At 35.8% G+C, this 13,095-nt stretch overlaps 1 protein-coding gene across 2 annotated transcripts in view; it reads left to right on the top strand.

The window, feature by feature from the left end:
• LOC127421197 (junction plakoglobin-like) overlaps nt 1-13,095 on the top strand; it is a 98,217-nt gene that overhangs the window by 67,410 nt on the left and 17,712 nt on the right. For both annotated transcript variants that reach the window (XM_051664040.1, XM_051664041.1), the window contains exons 10-14: nt 5,501-5,653; nt 5,914-6,033; nt 6,982-7,132; nt 7,572-7,693; nt 9,740-9,782. In XM_051664040.1, coding sequence (XP_051520000.1) covers nt 5,501-5,653; nt 5,914-6,033; nt 6,982-7,132; nt 7,572-7,693; nt 9,740-9,782 — 589 coding nt within the window. The remainder of the gene's footprint in view (nt 1-5,500; nt 5,654-5,913; nt 6,034-6,981; nt 7,133-7,571; nt 7,694-9,739; nt 9,783-13,095) is intronic.

The raw sequence follows: 13,095 nt of genomic DNA on the forward strand, positions 1-13,095 counted from the left end.
CTTTGCACCTTTAAAACAAACACCACATCTTGTTGCTTGTCAAATGCAGTAACCGATTTTCGTTCATGTCAATGGCTCCACGCTTGTCAAAGACCTTGACGCTTTGTCAAATCAGGAAAGGTTGTGGTGGATGTAATTGGCTGTCCTCTGCACTCTGTTTTGTGTTGAGCCAGACTCTGATTGTCTCTCGGTGGGCATGGGCTCCTGGCACGCATGATCGCCCATTTAATCGTATCAGTCAGGTGGAGCAGAAAGCTGCGTGCCGTGATCTGTTCAGCGCAAGTGTATCGATCCAGAAAAATGAGAATGCCAGGCTCTTATTTTCACCCATAGTCTGTATTACACATATAGAGATTCCTAAAAAAAATCAGCATGGCTGATTAAAAATGTAAAAATAAGTGTTATGAAATGTTTGGGTCGATCTTGCTTTCAGATGGTTTGTTTGTAGCTCTCTACTGAGTATTAAATAAAGCAATATGTGAATGATGTGGCACGACGTGAACGGTACTAAAATTGCTGAAACACACAGTCTTTCATGGCTTACTGTCTTTTATGTATAGATCTTATTGTTTTCCCCTCATCCCAGACATTTCCCTCACATTCCCTCACATTTTCACCAGGACCAATTATTTTACATTTTAAATGTTACTGTACATCATAGTGTTCATTTATCATCAAGTTTTCTTTACAAAAAATAAATTAATAAAATTAATTAATTAATTTTTGGATTAGATTGGTTTTAGATTATTAAATCGCTGTAATATCTGGAAATTATACAACTATAATGAAACATTATACATTCATGATGACAGCTATACATTCATAATACATTTTTGCTGAAAAACGATGATGAACTAATGTGTTTATAAATTTATAATCAACCCATTCTACCAATGGAGGCTGTCGACTGATTTTGGCTGGTTTCAAAGAGGAAACTTGCCATATTAAAGGAATAGTTCGCCCAAAAATTAAAATTTTCTTATCACGTACTCACCTTCATGCGATTCCAGATGTGTATGACTTTATTTCTTCTGCAGAACACAAACAAAGATTTTTAGAAGAATATTTCTGCTCTGTAGGTCCTTACATTGCAAGTAAATGGTCCCCAAAACTTTAAAGCTACAGAAAGCATATAAAGGCAGCATTAAAGTAATCCACATGACTCCAGTGGTTTAATCAATGTCTTCTGAAGCAATCTAATCAATTTTGGGTGAGAACAGACCAAAATATAACCCCTTTTCACTGTACATCTTGCCATTGCAATCTTCAGGCACGATCATGATTTCAAGTTCGATAACGCTTCCTTGTGCTTGACGGATGTGCAGAACGCTAGATGGCGTTAGGAAGCTTGGAAAAAAATTAAAAATAATATATGTATATACATCGATCAGCCACAACATTATTTCTGTCCACAGAACTGCTGCTCACTGGATGTTTTATGTTTTGGCACCATTCTGAATAAATTCTAGAGACTGTTGTGTGTGAAAATCCCAGGAGATCAGCAGTTACAGAAATACTCAAACCAGCCCATCTGGCACCAACAATCATGCCACGCTCCAAATCACTGAGATCACATTTTTCCCCATTCTAATGGTTGATGTGAACATTAACTGAAGCTCCTGACCTGTATCTACATGATTTATGCACTGCTGCCACACAATTGGCTGATTGGATAATCGCATGGATGATTGTTGGTGCCAGACAGGCTGGTTTGAGTATTTCTGTAACTGCTGATCTCCTGGAATCTTCACGCACAACAGTCTCTAGAATTTACTCCGAATTGTATACACAGTATCCTATATATATATTGGTCTCTTCTCACCCAAAACTGATTCGACCACTTCAGAAGCCATGGATTAAACCACTTTATGTGCTTTTTGGAGCTTCAAAGTTCTGGCCACCATTCACTTGAATTGTATGGACCTACAGAGCTGAAATATTCTTCAAAAAATCTTCATTTGTGTTCTGCTGAAAAAAGAATGTCATAGACATCTGGGATGACCTGAGGGTAAGCAAATGATGAGAGAATTTTAATTGTTGGGTGAACTATTCCTTTAAATAGAATGTGCACTCACAGGTGTGGGTTTATTGGAATTTAACAACAACTTCAAACATGGCTCATCCTATCAGAATTTAGTGGCTTAACTATCCATTTCGAAAAGGCTTATGTGTACCAGAAAACTGTTCCACAGTTCAACAAATGACATTTAGGCGAACCCTCTAAACTGTGGGTGGACTCTCCCATTTCAGTATGTGAGTTTGGATGATGTCTCCGGTTGCACCCAGGCAGGGTGTGGAAGACACATTACTAATGGAACACACATGGAACCCCAATGCCTGGAATGTTTTAGGTCATGTTAAATTCACTTGTGGTTGGTAATGGTTCAGGAAGATGATATGGCTTGCAGTTCCACCCTGTGGAGTTTTGATCTTGCAGCAAGGCTTTTCTAATCAGCAGAGAAACATTGTTACCTAATGATGCATTATGAAGGAGGCAGTATGAAATTACACAGCTGGCTGAGTGTTCAAGCCAAATCTGCGCCCTTGCTTGGGGTTGACAAACACCTCAGATAATGGTATGAGTATGATATTTTCTCTGAACTGAGGTGGAATAGCATACTACCATTCTACTCATACTATTTCTGTAGTATGTAGTGTTAACTCTGTGCAATTCACAGTGTTTTTGTCTTGTTTTCCATTAAAAAGAGGTCTTGTGAAAAGTTTGTGAGGTTTATGCTTAAAGAAGAAAAAATTTGCCTGTGGGGTAAGAAAAATAAACTTAATTTTAAAGGTACAAGTTTATTTTTCATACCCCATCAGCAATTAGCAATTTCTTGTTTTAAACATGAATTTAAAAGACTAAATTTAGTTTGATTACTTTGAAAACAACTTAAAAGAATATTTCACCTAAAAATGTCATTATTCACTCACCTACATGCCATCCTAGATGTGTATGACTTTCTTTCTTCAGCAGAACACAAATGAAGATTTTTAGAAGAATATCTCAGCTCTGTAGGTCTATACAATGCAAGTGAATGTTGGCCAGAAATTTGAAGCTCCAAAAAGCACATAAAGGCAGCATAAAAGTAATCCATACGACTCTAGTGGTTTAATCCATGACTTCAGAAGCGATATGAGAGGTGTGGGTAAATCTCCAATTTCACTTTCACTTAAACATTCTTCTTCTTTTGTTTTTTTGGTGATTCGCATTCTTCATGCATTTCGCCAACCGGTGGTCGGTGCTGGTCAAAGGTGGAGATTTATAGTAAAATGGAACTTAAATGATCTTTTTCTCACCAATACCTATCATATCGCTTCTGAAGACATGGATTTAACAACTGGAGTTGTATTGATTACTTTTATAATGGCTTTATGTGATTTTTGAAGATTCATATTTCTAGCATTGAATGGACCAAAAGAGCTTCATTTGTGTTCAGCAGAAGAAGAAAGTCATACACATCTGGGATGGCACACTGATTAAGAAAATGTTTTTTTTTTCTTTATGCATGGAATACCTGACTTGATCTTATATTTCCTGTGTGACAAATGAACTGTAAGTAGCAGCGTTTTTCAACATCTATTTGTTGACTCATTATTTGATTGGATTTTTACACAAACTTAAAATAACAGCATTTGTTTTTGAGATGATAACTGGACATAATTTGCTGTAGTAAACATGCAGCATACTGTTTGAAACGTTGCATAATGCATACTGTTTTAAATAAATGTAGTCATTATATTCTGTGCAGTATGTAGTGGTAGGATAGTCTTCCATTTCAAACATTATCTTGGAGTGATTTACAAGACATTACACCTCAAGAGATTTGCATACACACATGTATTTATCCTCTGACACTGAGCATCTCATACTAAACTTTGCATTTAGCTCAAAATTTTAATTAAAACCCATTAATGTGTGAAGTTACATCCCTCAGTTGCCATCATTTTGATGTCAGTGCCAGTGTTCACTCAAAAGTCAGCACTTTGTAATTTACAAGAATATGTCACTTAAGAAATATGATAAATGAACATGAATATGAAATTAAGAATATGACTTTGCCTTCTTTTTTGTGAAATATTCAGTTAAATGTTGCTGTTTATCACTATATTTCAAATCTGTTAAAATAGGGTATTTATTAGTTTATATTAATTGTAAAGGTTTGTAAGTCTAGTGTTGTCACCCTGTTTGTTTAACCGTTATAAAAATTAGCCATGGTTTTACTATAGTAGCCTAATACTGTAGTAACTATGACTTTAGTCGAATGATTTTTGGTTTTGATACAACTCACTATGGTTTTACCACAGTGATAATGCGGTATCCACACTCAAAAACATAATTTTGTCTACTTTTACGATTTACGCATTTCAATTTTATTACACAATTCCATCAAATTGAATTGTGTAATTTTTAACTAAATTAAATGGTAACACTTTACAATAAGGTTCCATTTGTTAACAACATTAGATAACATGAACTAACAATGAACAATACTTTTACAGCATTTATTAATATTAGTTAATGTTAATTTCAACATAAACTAATACATTTTTTAAATCAAAAGTTGTATTTGTTAACATTAGTTGACAATGTAAGTTAACATGAACTAACAATAAACTATTGTTTTTTTATTAACTAACATTTAACAAAGATTAATAAATGCTGTAAAATATATATAGTTAATTGTTTATTCATAATACCTAATTTATTAACTAAAGTTAGCTAAATGAAACCTTATTGTAAAGTGTTAAATTAATAAAACTTAAAATATTTATTGATATATTATAATTTTTGTTTTGATTAAGATTACTCAAATCAATTTAATGGAATTTTATGAAACTGAATGTGCAAGTCTTAAAATAGTTTTTTGAGTGCATATAGTAACCATGGTTTTACTATAGTAATATTGCAGCAACCATGACTGTAGTAAACATGGTTAATTTTGTGGTTACTATGGTTTTTCTGTAAATACCATAGTTAAACTATGGTTACTTTAGTAAAACCATGGTTAATTTTCGTAATGGAATGTCACCCTAAAATATATTATGTACTGTAACAGGTGATTTTATTGAATTGCAAAATTAAATAATACCATCAATAGCATCAATAGTTAGCTACTTTTTGTTGGTAGCTTGTAGTGTAGCTAACTAAATTTGAAAAAGAGTATCTTGATGGTAGTTGAACTAATTTAAGGTAGGAGTAGCTTGGGAAGTTACAGTTTCAAAGTAGTTTGATTGTTCCATATATCTGAGCTATGCCATTCACATTTAATGAGTTAGAGTTGAAACTTCAATTAAGTCTTATGAGTTATTAAAGAGCAAGCTCCAAAAAATAACATTTTCTTATGGGAAAAGATTTATTTAGGTAACTGAATTCCTTTAATTGCTTGTGAACAATTAGAAAACATTAAAAAAAAAAGAATTGCCGAATTGCAGGTTGTTGGGACAGTAGAACAGTAAATGTTATGAACAGTAGTTAATTATGTACATTTTCTCGCTATAGGCCACAGTGGGCTTGATTCGCAACTTGGCTCTCTGTCCAACCAATCAGGCGCCTTTGAGGGAGGCCGGAACTATACCCCGATTGGTCAACCTGCTATTGAAAGCTCACCAGGAAACACAAAGGCACGGCTCAGGTGCTCAGCAGACCTATCAGGTATATTTCAACCTTTATGTAAAACATTTTCTACCTGATTCTCAATACATTATACTTGCAAACTAACTGCTTTTGGTCCCCTGTCCCTAAATCCAATAGCCGCTTTATCCAACTTCCCATACAGGCCAAAGACCCCAAAGAGAGTTAAAAAAGCTATCCAATTAGCATTAAAGTCCTAGTTTTTGGCATACACCAAGTTACGGAAAAGTAGGTCTCTTTGGTGTGACACTTTCTACTGCATTTTCCCTCTTTCCTCATAGGATGGCGTGCGAATGGAGGAGATTGTAGAAGGTTGCACGGGCGCTTTGCACATCCTGGCCAGAGATCCAATCAACCGGGGGGAAATCGCCAGCCTGCAGACCATTCCTCTGTTTGTGCAAGTACTGAACAACCTTATGGCATTCCTGATCGTGAGACTGGTTCATCTGTGCGTGTTGTGATGTGTGATTGTCATGGCTGATGACTGCGGGGTGTCTGGCTGCTGTGTATTTGTGTAATTATGTTGCACTATATTACATTTATTAATTAAGTAGGTGCTTTTATCCAAAGCAACTCACAAATGAGGAATAGCAGCCACACAAGCAATTCACCCGAAGGAGACATAAGAAGTGTTGCATTACAAAGTTCCAAGATTGAAAATCATTTTCTTAATCAGTATCTTTGTTGATTCCTTATAAAAACATCGAAACATCCTTAATACAAGATACAATTACTCGATAAGCAAAACTGTGTAAGATACTAAGACACATTTTCAGAGAATGCATTTTAAATATAGGCCTATGTCTATTTTTCTCACCCCATTGGCTAATTGTTTTGACCTGCTGTAGGCATAAACCTCACTAAATTTGGCCAGTGGAGTCCAAAAGTCTGAAACGATTAGTGAAAGTGCTTCTATTGAGCATTTTTCTAATTTAACGCAAATGTTTTCATTGCAAGTTATATTGTCGAGTGAAATGTTGAGTTGAAAATATAATATGAATGTCCGAATTTGGGGGCCAAATCTTAATTTGTGTTCTGCAGAAGAAAGAAAGTCATACACATCTGGGATGGCATGAGGGTGAGTAAATGATGAGAGAATTTTGGGTGAACTACCCCTTTAAACCTTTCTTATTATGTTTACATCATTGCTTCAAGTTTATCTTTTTATTTTTCTTTCAAAATCATAAAACTTTGTATATTTCCAGGTTTAAAATAGATTTTTTTAATCCCAGGTTTTCAGTGTTTTCAACTTTTGGACTCCACTGTACCTTAATTTATACTCTTCAAGTAAATTTACCTGTATATTCTCCTCTCATTCTTTGTCTCTTTCCCTCTCTCTTTTGTCCTAGCTTCTGTACTCATATGTGGAGAATATAAAGCGTGTATCTGCGGGTGTTTTGTGTGAGCTGGCTCTGGACAAGCAGTCTGCAGAGATGATTGATGCAGAGGGCGCCTCTGCACCTCTCATGGAGCTCCTACACTCACCCAATGAGGGGATCGGTGAGTGACACTCAACAAGAAACATTTGTGCTATTACGCCTAATGCCATACCTACATACTTTCTATATAACATATTACCTGCTGTGTGAATAGATGGATAGATGGATGGACGGATGGACGGATGGACAGACAGACAGACAGGTAGATAGATAGATAGATAGATAGATAGATAGATAGATAGATAGTCAGTTCTGTTAAATGAGATATCTGCAGTATTTACTCTTTTTATGTGTTCTATATTCCTCTATATATTATTACACATTATTCTTAATACAACACATTTTTATGTTATTTTAGAGACTGAACAGAGGTCAAATCTTCCACTTGATTTAGCACCACACTTCTAAACCACTGACAAATGTCCTGAGAGTATGGGGTGGCTCTTGTGATGACCAGTGTGGTGAACATTTTATTTTTTAACACATCATCTCTTCCTCAGCCACTTACGCTGCGGCTGTGCTCTTCCGCATCTCTGAGGACAAGAGTTCAGACTACAGAAAACGTGTTTCGGTGGAGCTGACCCACTCCCTCTTCAAACACGACCCTGCAGCCTGGGAGATGGTGAATATCTATATCTATATACAGGACTCATTAAATTGAAGAGTATTATCCACCTACGAATGGCTCACTTATAGTTTTCTCTACATTTTAAGCTGGGATTTGAGAATGTATTTTAACACAGAAAACATGTCATACTTCAGAGATCACGTTAATGCGATTACATAGAATTATGCATGTTGCGTCAGTTATTTGCAATTTCAATTAAATAATTATATTATGTAAGAAATAATTGACGACGGACCCTTTAATTATTAAAAATTGAAGCACATCCAAGGTGGTAATGCAGCCATGACCCAAAGCCTAGTGCGCATTCTTTTTCAATAATTCACAGTCCAGGGCTAATTACTCCGCTTATACCATGGTTATTTTTTTTTATGCTTTTGGGTACAGACCTACTTCCTCACGCCATCGATGAATTATTTTGCTTAGAAACAGTCCAAGCCACCATAATGAGTTCAAAAGTGACTGAAAAGAAAGAAGTGAAGTGATAAGCATCTGTTATGCAGTCGAAAAACCTGGAACTAACTTCATAGCCGTGTATTTAGTAGAAAAGTTAGAATACGATAATTTTGAAAAAGCAAAAATCTGAGTTACAGTGAGGCACTTACAATGGAAGTGAATGGGGTCAATCAGTAAACATTGAAATATTCACTGTATCAAAAGTATAAGCCATTCGTAGGCTGATTCTCTTGAAAATTGTAAATATCAAAATATTGTAGTTTTAAGTCATTTATTGTTTTAGGCATAAATCTAACAGAATTTAGTGAGGTTTATGATTAAATAAAAAATTGCTAATGTAGTAAGAAAAATATACTAGATTCAAGATATATTCTCTGAAAACTTGTCATTGGGCTTCTTGAGTGTGCAAAGCGCAGCACTACATGCAAACAATCGTGCACTACGTCTTATCCAATTTTCGTGAGCACGCTAATTCGAAGCGCAATTTTTATGCCAGCGCAAATGGGCGTGGGCAGGAGTGTTTGCACTATCTGAGGTTGTACGCGTGCAAACTCATTTTATGAAACAAACTATCTATAGGTCATGGTTTATTTTTCTATTATTATTATGTTTATATTTACAATGGTATTCATGATATAATTTGTATTATTATTTTTCCACCTGTTGTCGTAGACTGATTTTTAGGTCACTGAAAAAGGGGCCGGTGAAAGAAGTTGAAGAGGGTAAAATGTTTGGATATGGTATACATTTTTTGGACTACTTCGTTATTTTGATTATATTTTTGTTTCGTTTGAAGTGTAATTTGAATTTAGAAATATTTTTGTTTAATTTTTTTGTGTTTCAATAAATTAATTACATTTTTCAAAATCGACCGGTAGAAGTGAAGTGCGTACCGATACAATCACTGTAAATACTAGCCAAGATTTGTGTTTCAATAGATGAAAATGATTAATAATATTAACATTGTCTTTAACAGAGTTTACATCCAAAACCTGATGAGAATCACATTTTCTATGCTTATTAAAGGGAGTGCGTCACTGTCATAGAAACAGTTCTGTTCTTCCAATTCATTGCATACAGTCCATTTACACTGCCAACTTCTTATGAATGTACTGTCTTTTTTTATATTTCTGGTGCTTGAGGGAATGGACTATATAATAGGATGCAGATGGTGCAATAAATAGAGAAGAACCTCAGAATTAAATTGCACTTGACCCAGCCCATTAGCGCTTTGCGTACGAAATTTCGCCAAACCCACTTGCGCTTAGACTTAGCGCACACTTGTATGAAAATACCAAAATCATGCCCGTTGACACTGCAGTGTGAGTATAGTGCAAGTGCTCTTAAAATAGGACCCATAGTATCTTATGCAGTTTTTCTTCTTAAGTATATGTCTTGTTTTAAGGATATTTAGAAATGTAGTACTGGAAAACAAGATAAAAATACTAATGAAGAAAGTGAAATTTGCTGTGTCCACTTTGAGACTATACTTGAGACTTACTGTAAGGTATCTATTGGCTACTGTCATATGTCTGTTCTTTGTGTGAGAACTTTCATAAACAAGGCTTTTCATTCACATTTTTTCAGGCACACGCCGCCATGCCACTCGACACTGGATACATGCCTGACGGTGAGTTGACAGCACAACAGTCCCATGTTTTCTCACCCTTTTGGAAACATGGACTGGTCTTCTGCTATAATACACAACACAGTGGCATTCCTGTTTATCCCAGAACATGTTTCTGCATAAGAGCATGAATGAATTATGGCACATGTGTGTGAGAGAGCATTCAAAGACAGAAAGATAAAGAGAGGGAGTGATGGAATTCACATTTATCAAGAGTGAAAGCTGTTTGATTGCATACTTGTCGTCCGTTCCCCGGAGTGACAGAATGCTGTGTTCATCAGAGGGTGATCATTGAGTCAGCGATGGGCAAATGTCACCACTATGTCTGTCAAAACACACACACACACACACACACACACACACACACACACACACACACACACATACGTTCACTCGTTTGTCCTGTTTTGTTGTCAGAAGCATCCGCTCATATCTGTTCATCCATGTCTCTGTACATACACACAGACAATTACATAGAGAACCAGCATAAAACAAAACAAAACACTCAGGATGGTTTACCTTGCATGCTCCTTTTATGTGATAATTTTATACACTGATGCTGCTCATCCATAAAATAACTAAACCATCTCCTTCTGTTTTTAAAATAAATAAATAAATTAAATTGTGTGGGCAGAAATCACTTACAGTGGAAGTCTGTTGGGCAATCATTGTACATTTGCTTGTCCCTTAGAATTCCATCATAAAATTATAACTGTCGATGCATGTGTTTTTACACACTGTGCAGTGGCTCAATAAGTCTTAGCTTGTATTTAACACAGAATATTCCTTTGGGTTTCCATCCACATATTTTTATGCACATTTTGAGATATTGAATTACAAATGTTGCATGGAAACACTTAAGATGTGAACAAAATCTCCAAAATGTGCATAAAAACGTATACACTTCACTGAAGTAGATATTTTTTTATTCAATAATAAGATGTGCATAAACTACAAGACTGATCAAAAAATCAGAATCTGTAGGTTATTTTATTTGCTGAAATTGGTCTGTTAACCGAAATTCGAAACACTGCCCCCAGTGGCCAAAGCGGTAAGTGATGTTGGGCGTATGGGCACGTGTGAGCTCCATTTTTCGGGTATCGGAAACAACATGTCGACCTCCCGTGTTATCATGTTGCAGCTATTATGGAAACACATTTACCAATTATAGAATTTACATAGGAATATACAGTAGATGTGCATTAAGAGGCAGTGTCAGAAATTTTCTTTTACTTTAAATATAAAGGATAGTTCAGCCAAAAACTGAAACTCTCTCATTATTTACTCACCCTCATCCCAGATGTGTGTGATTTTCTTTCTTCAGCAGAACACAAACAAAGATTTTTAGAAGAATATTTTAGCTCTGTAGGTCCATACAATGCAAGTGAATGGTGACCAGACCTTTGTAGCTCCAAAAATCACATAAAGGAAACACAAAAGTTATCCATATGACTCCAGTGTTTAAATCCATATCTTCTGAAACGATATAATAGTTGTGGGTGAGAAATAAAACAATATTTATGTCCTTTTTTACTCTAAATCTCTACTTTAACTTTCCCTTTTAGATGTGAAAGTGAAACTTAACAGGCACTACATGTGACTTTCAGATGAAAAAGTGAAAGTAAACACTGGTGTCATATTGATTACTTTATGTTTCCTTTGTGATTTTTGGAGCTTCAAAGGTCTGGTCACCATTCACTTGCATTGTATGGACCTACAGAGCTGAGATATTTTTCTAAAAATCTTATTTTGTGTTCTGCTGAAGAAAGAAAGTCATACACATTGGGATGGCATGAGGGTGAGTAAATGACAAGAATTTTCATTTTCGGGTGAACTGCCCCCTGCTTTTGATTTTCAGGGACATTTGTTTATGTCAAAAACTTTAATCGATTCATTAATACAAATTAATAAGACTGAGAATTTATTACCCATTATTCTAGGAATAACATCAACTCATTTTTCATGCCATGATATGTATAACTAGTACTATAATAGAATCTAACCAATCAGATGTTTGAATAAACAAACCAGATGTTACAAATAAAAAACAGATTAATTCATTACGAAGGCATTTTTTGCCCCCACATTTTGAATGTTGTGGCATTTTTGCCCCAAGTCCCCCATAATTACTGCCCCTGATCAAAAGTCATGTGACTTTGCCTTACTCCATGTGGATACATAATTCGCTCAGAGAATACCATCAAAATCATCTCATTGCATCCCAGATGTTTCCCTGGTTATTCTTCAATGCCGGACACAAAGCCTGTTCCCTCCTAGAACTGTCTGACATGCTTTCACTCCCAAACATTAGGCATCTGCCACTGAACACTAACAAAGAGTTAGTCAAGAGTGTTTTGTCTGCGTGCTCTAAACCAAGTAATTTATTACATTTAGTAAAAGAGGCACCGTGGCTTTAACTTACATTTGCATTTCTGTTTTGCAGCAATTTCCCTAAAAGTGACTATTTTGTTCTCTTAAACACATGGAATGGAAACGCTGCTTCAGTTGCAATATGTGTTTTGCGAAATTCCGATTTTGCACATAAATGTAATTCTTAACTTGGATGGAATCATGACTAATTTCCCCAGAAGGGATCATTTAGTTCTCCTAAACACATGGGATGCTAACGCTGCTTTATCCGCAGATTGTTTTTGTGATATTATTTTGTGATTTGGCTTGCTTTGAAACTGCTCCGATTATCTAGCGCCCGCCTCGTGCCGGCCAGCAACTGCATGTGGAAGGTGTTAATGATAAATCATATGAACAGAGCTTGCTTACAAAACATTTTTTATTAATAAATGAAAAAAACAAAAAAAAAACAGCAATTACAGCACCATGTTTACAGCCAAACAATGGCTTTAAAAAAGGGGGAAAGTCAGTCGTTTGGTACGGAGAAGTTCGTTAATCCGATCTCTTATCATCTTCCAGTCACGGGGTGCAAGGTTATGGAATTTCTGGCAAACCATTTCTGATATGGTTTGCCGTAGGTTGTTAGGTAGTGCATTTTTACCCCTGGAGCCATCAAAGTTGACAGAACCTGCCCAGTCCTGATAAAGGGTATGTGGTATTAGACTTTTAAACAAAAGCACAGCAAAGCGTTCTGGTCTTGGTCTCCCGTCTTTTCCCACTGAAGCTAGGTATAGTTTTTTCTGTTTCTCCAGGGACACTTGATTTAAACACACATCAGGTAGAATCACTCCCTGGCGAACATGATGTTGGGAGCTTGACAAAGTGTTTCCTGTCGGAGTTCCTGGCAGTCTGAAACAGAAAGGAATGACAATGCCTTTATTTAAATACTCAAGACGCAGCACTACTT

Source organism: Myxocyprinus asiaticus, chromosome 30 (assembly GCF_019703515.2).
Source record: "Myxocyprinus asiaticus isolate MX2 ecotype Aquarium Trade chromosome 30, UBuf_Myxa_2, whole genome shotgun sequence".
NCBI classification, from domain to species: domain Eukaryota; kingdom Metazoa; phylum Chordata; class Actinopteri; order Cypriniformes; family Catostomidae; genus Myxocyprinus; species Myxocyprinus asiaticus.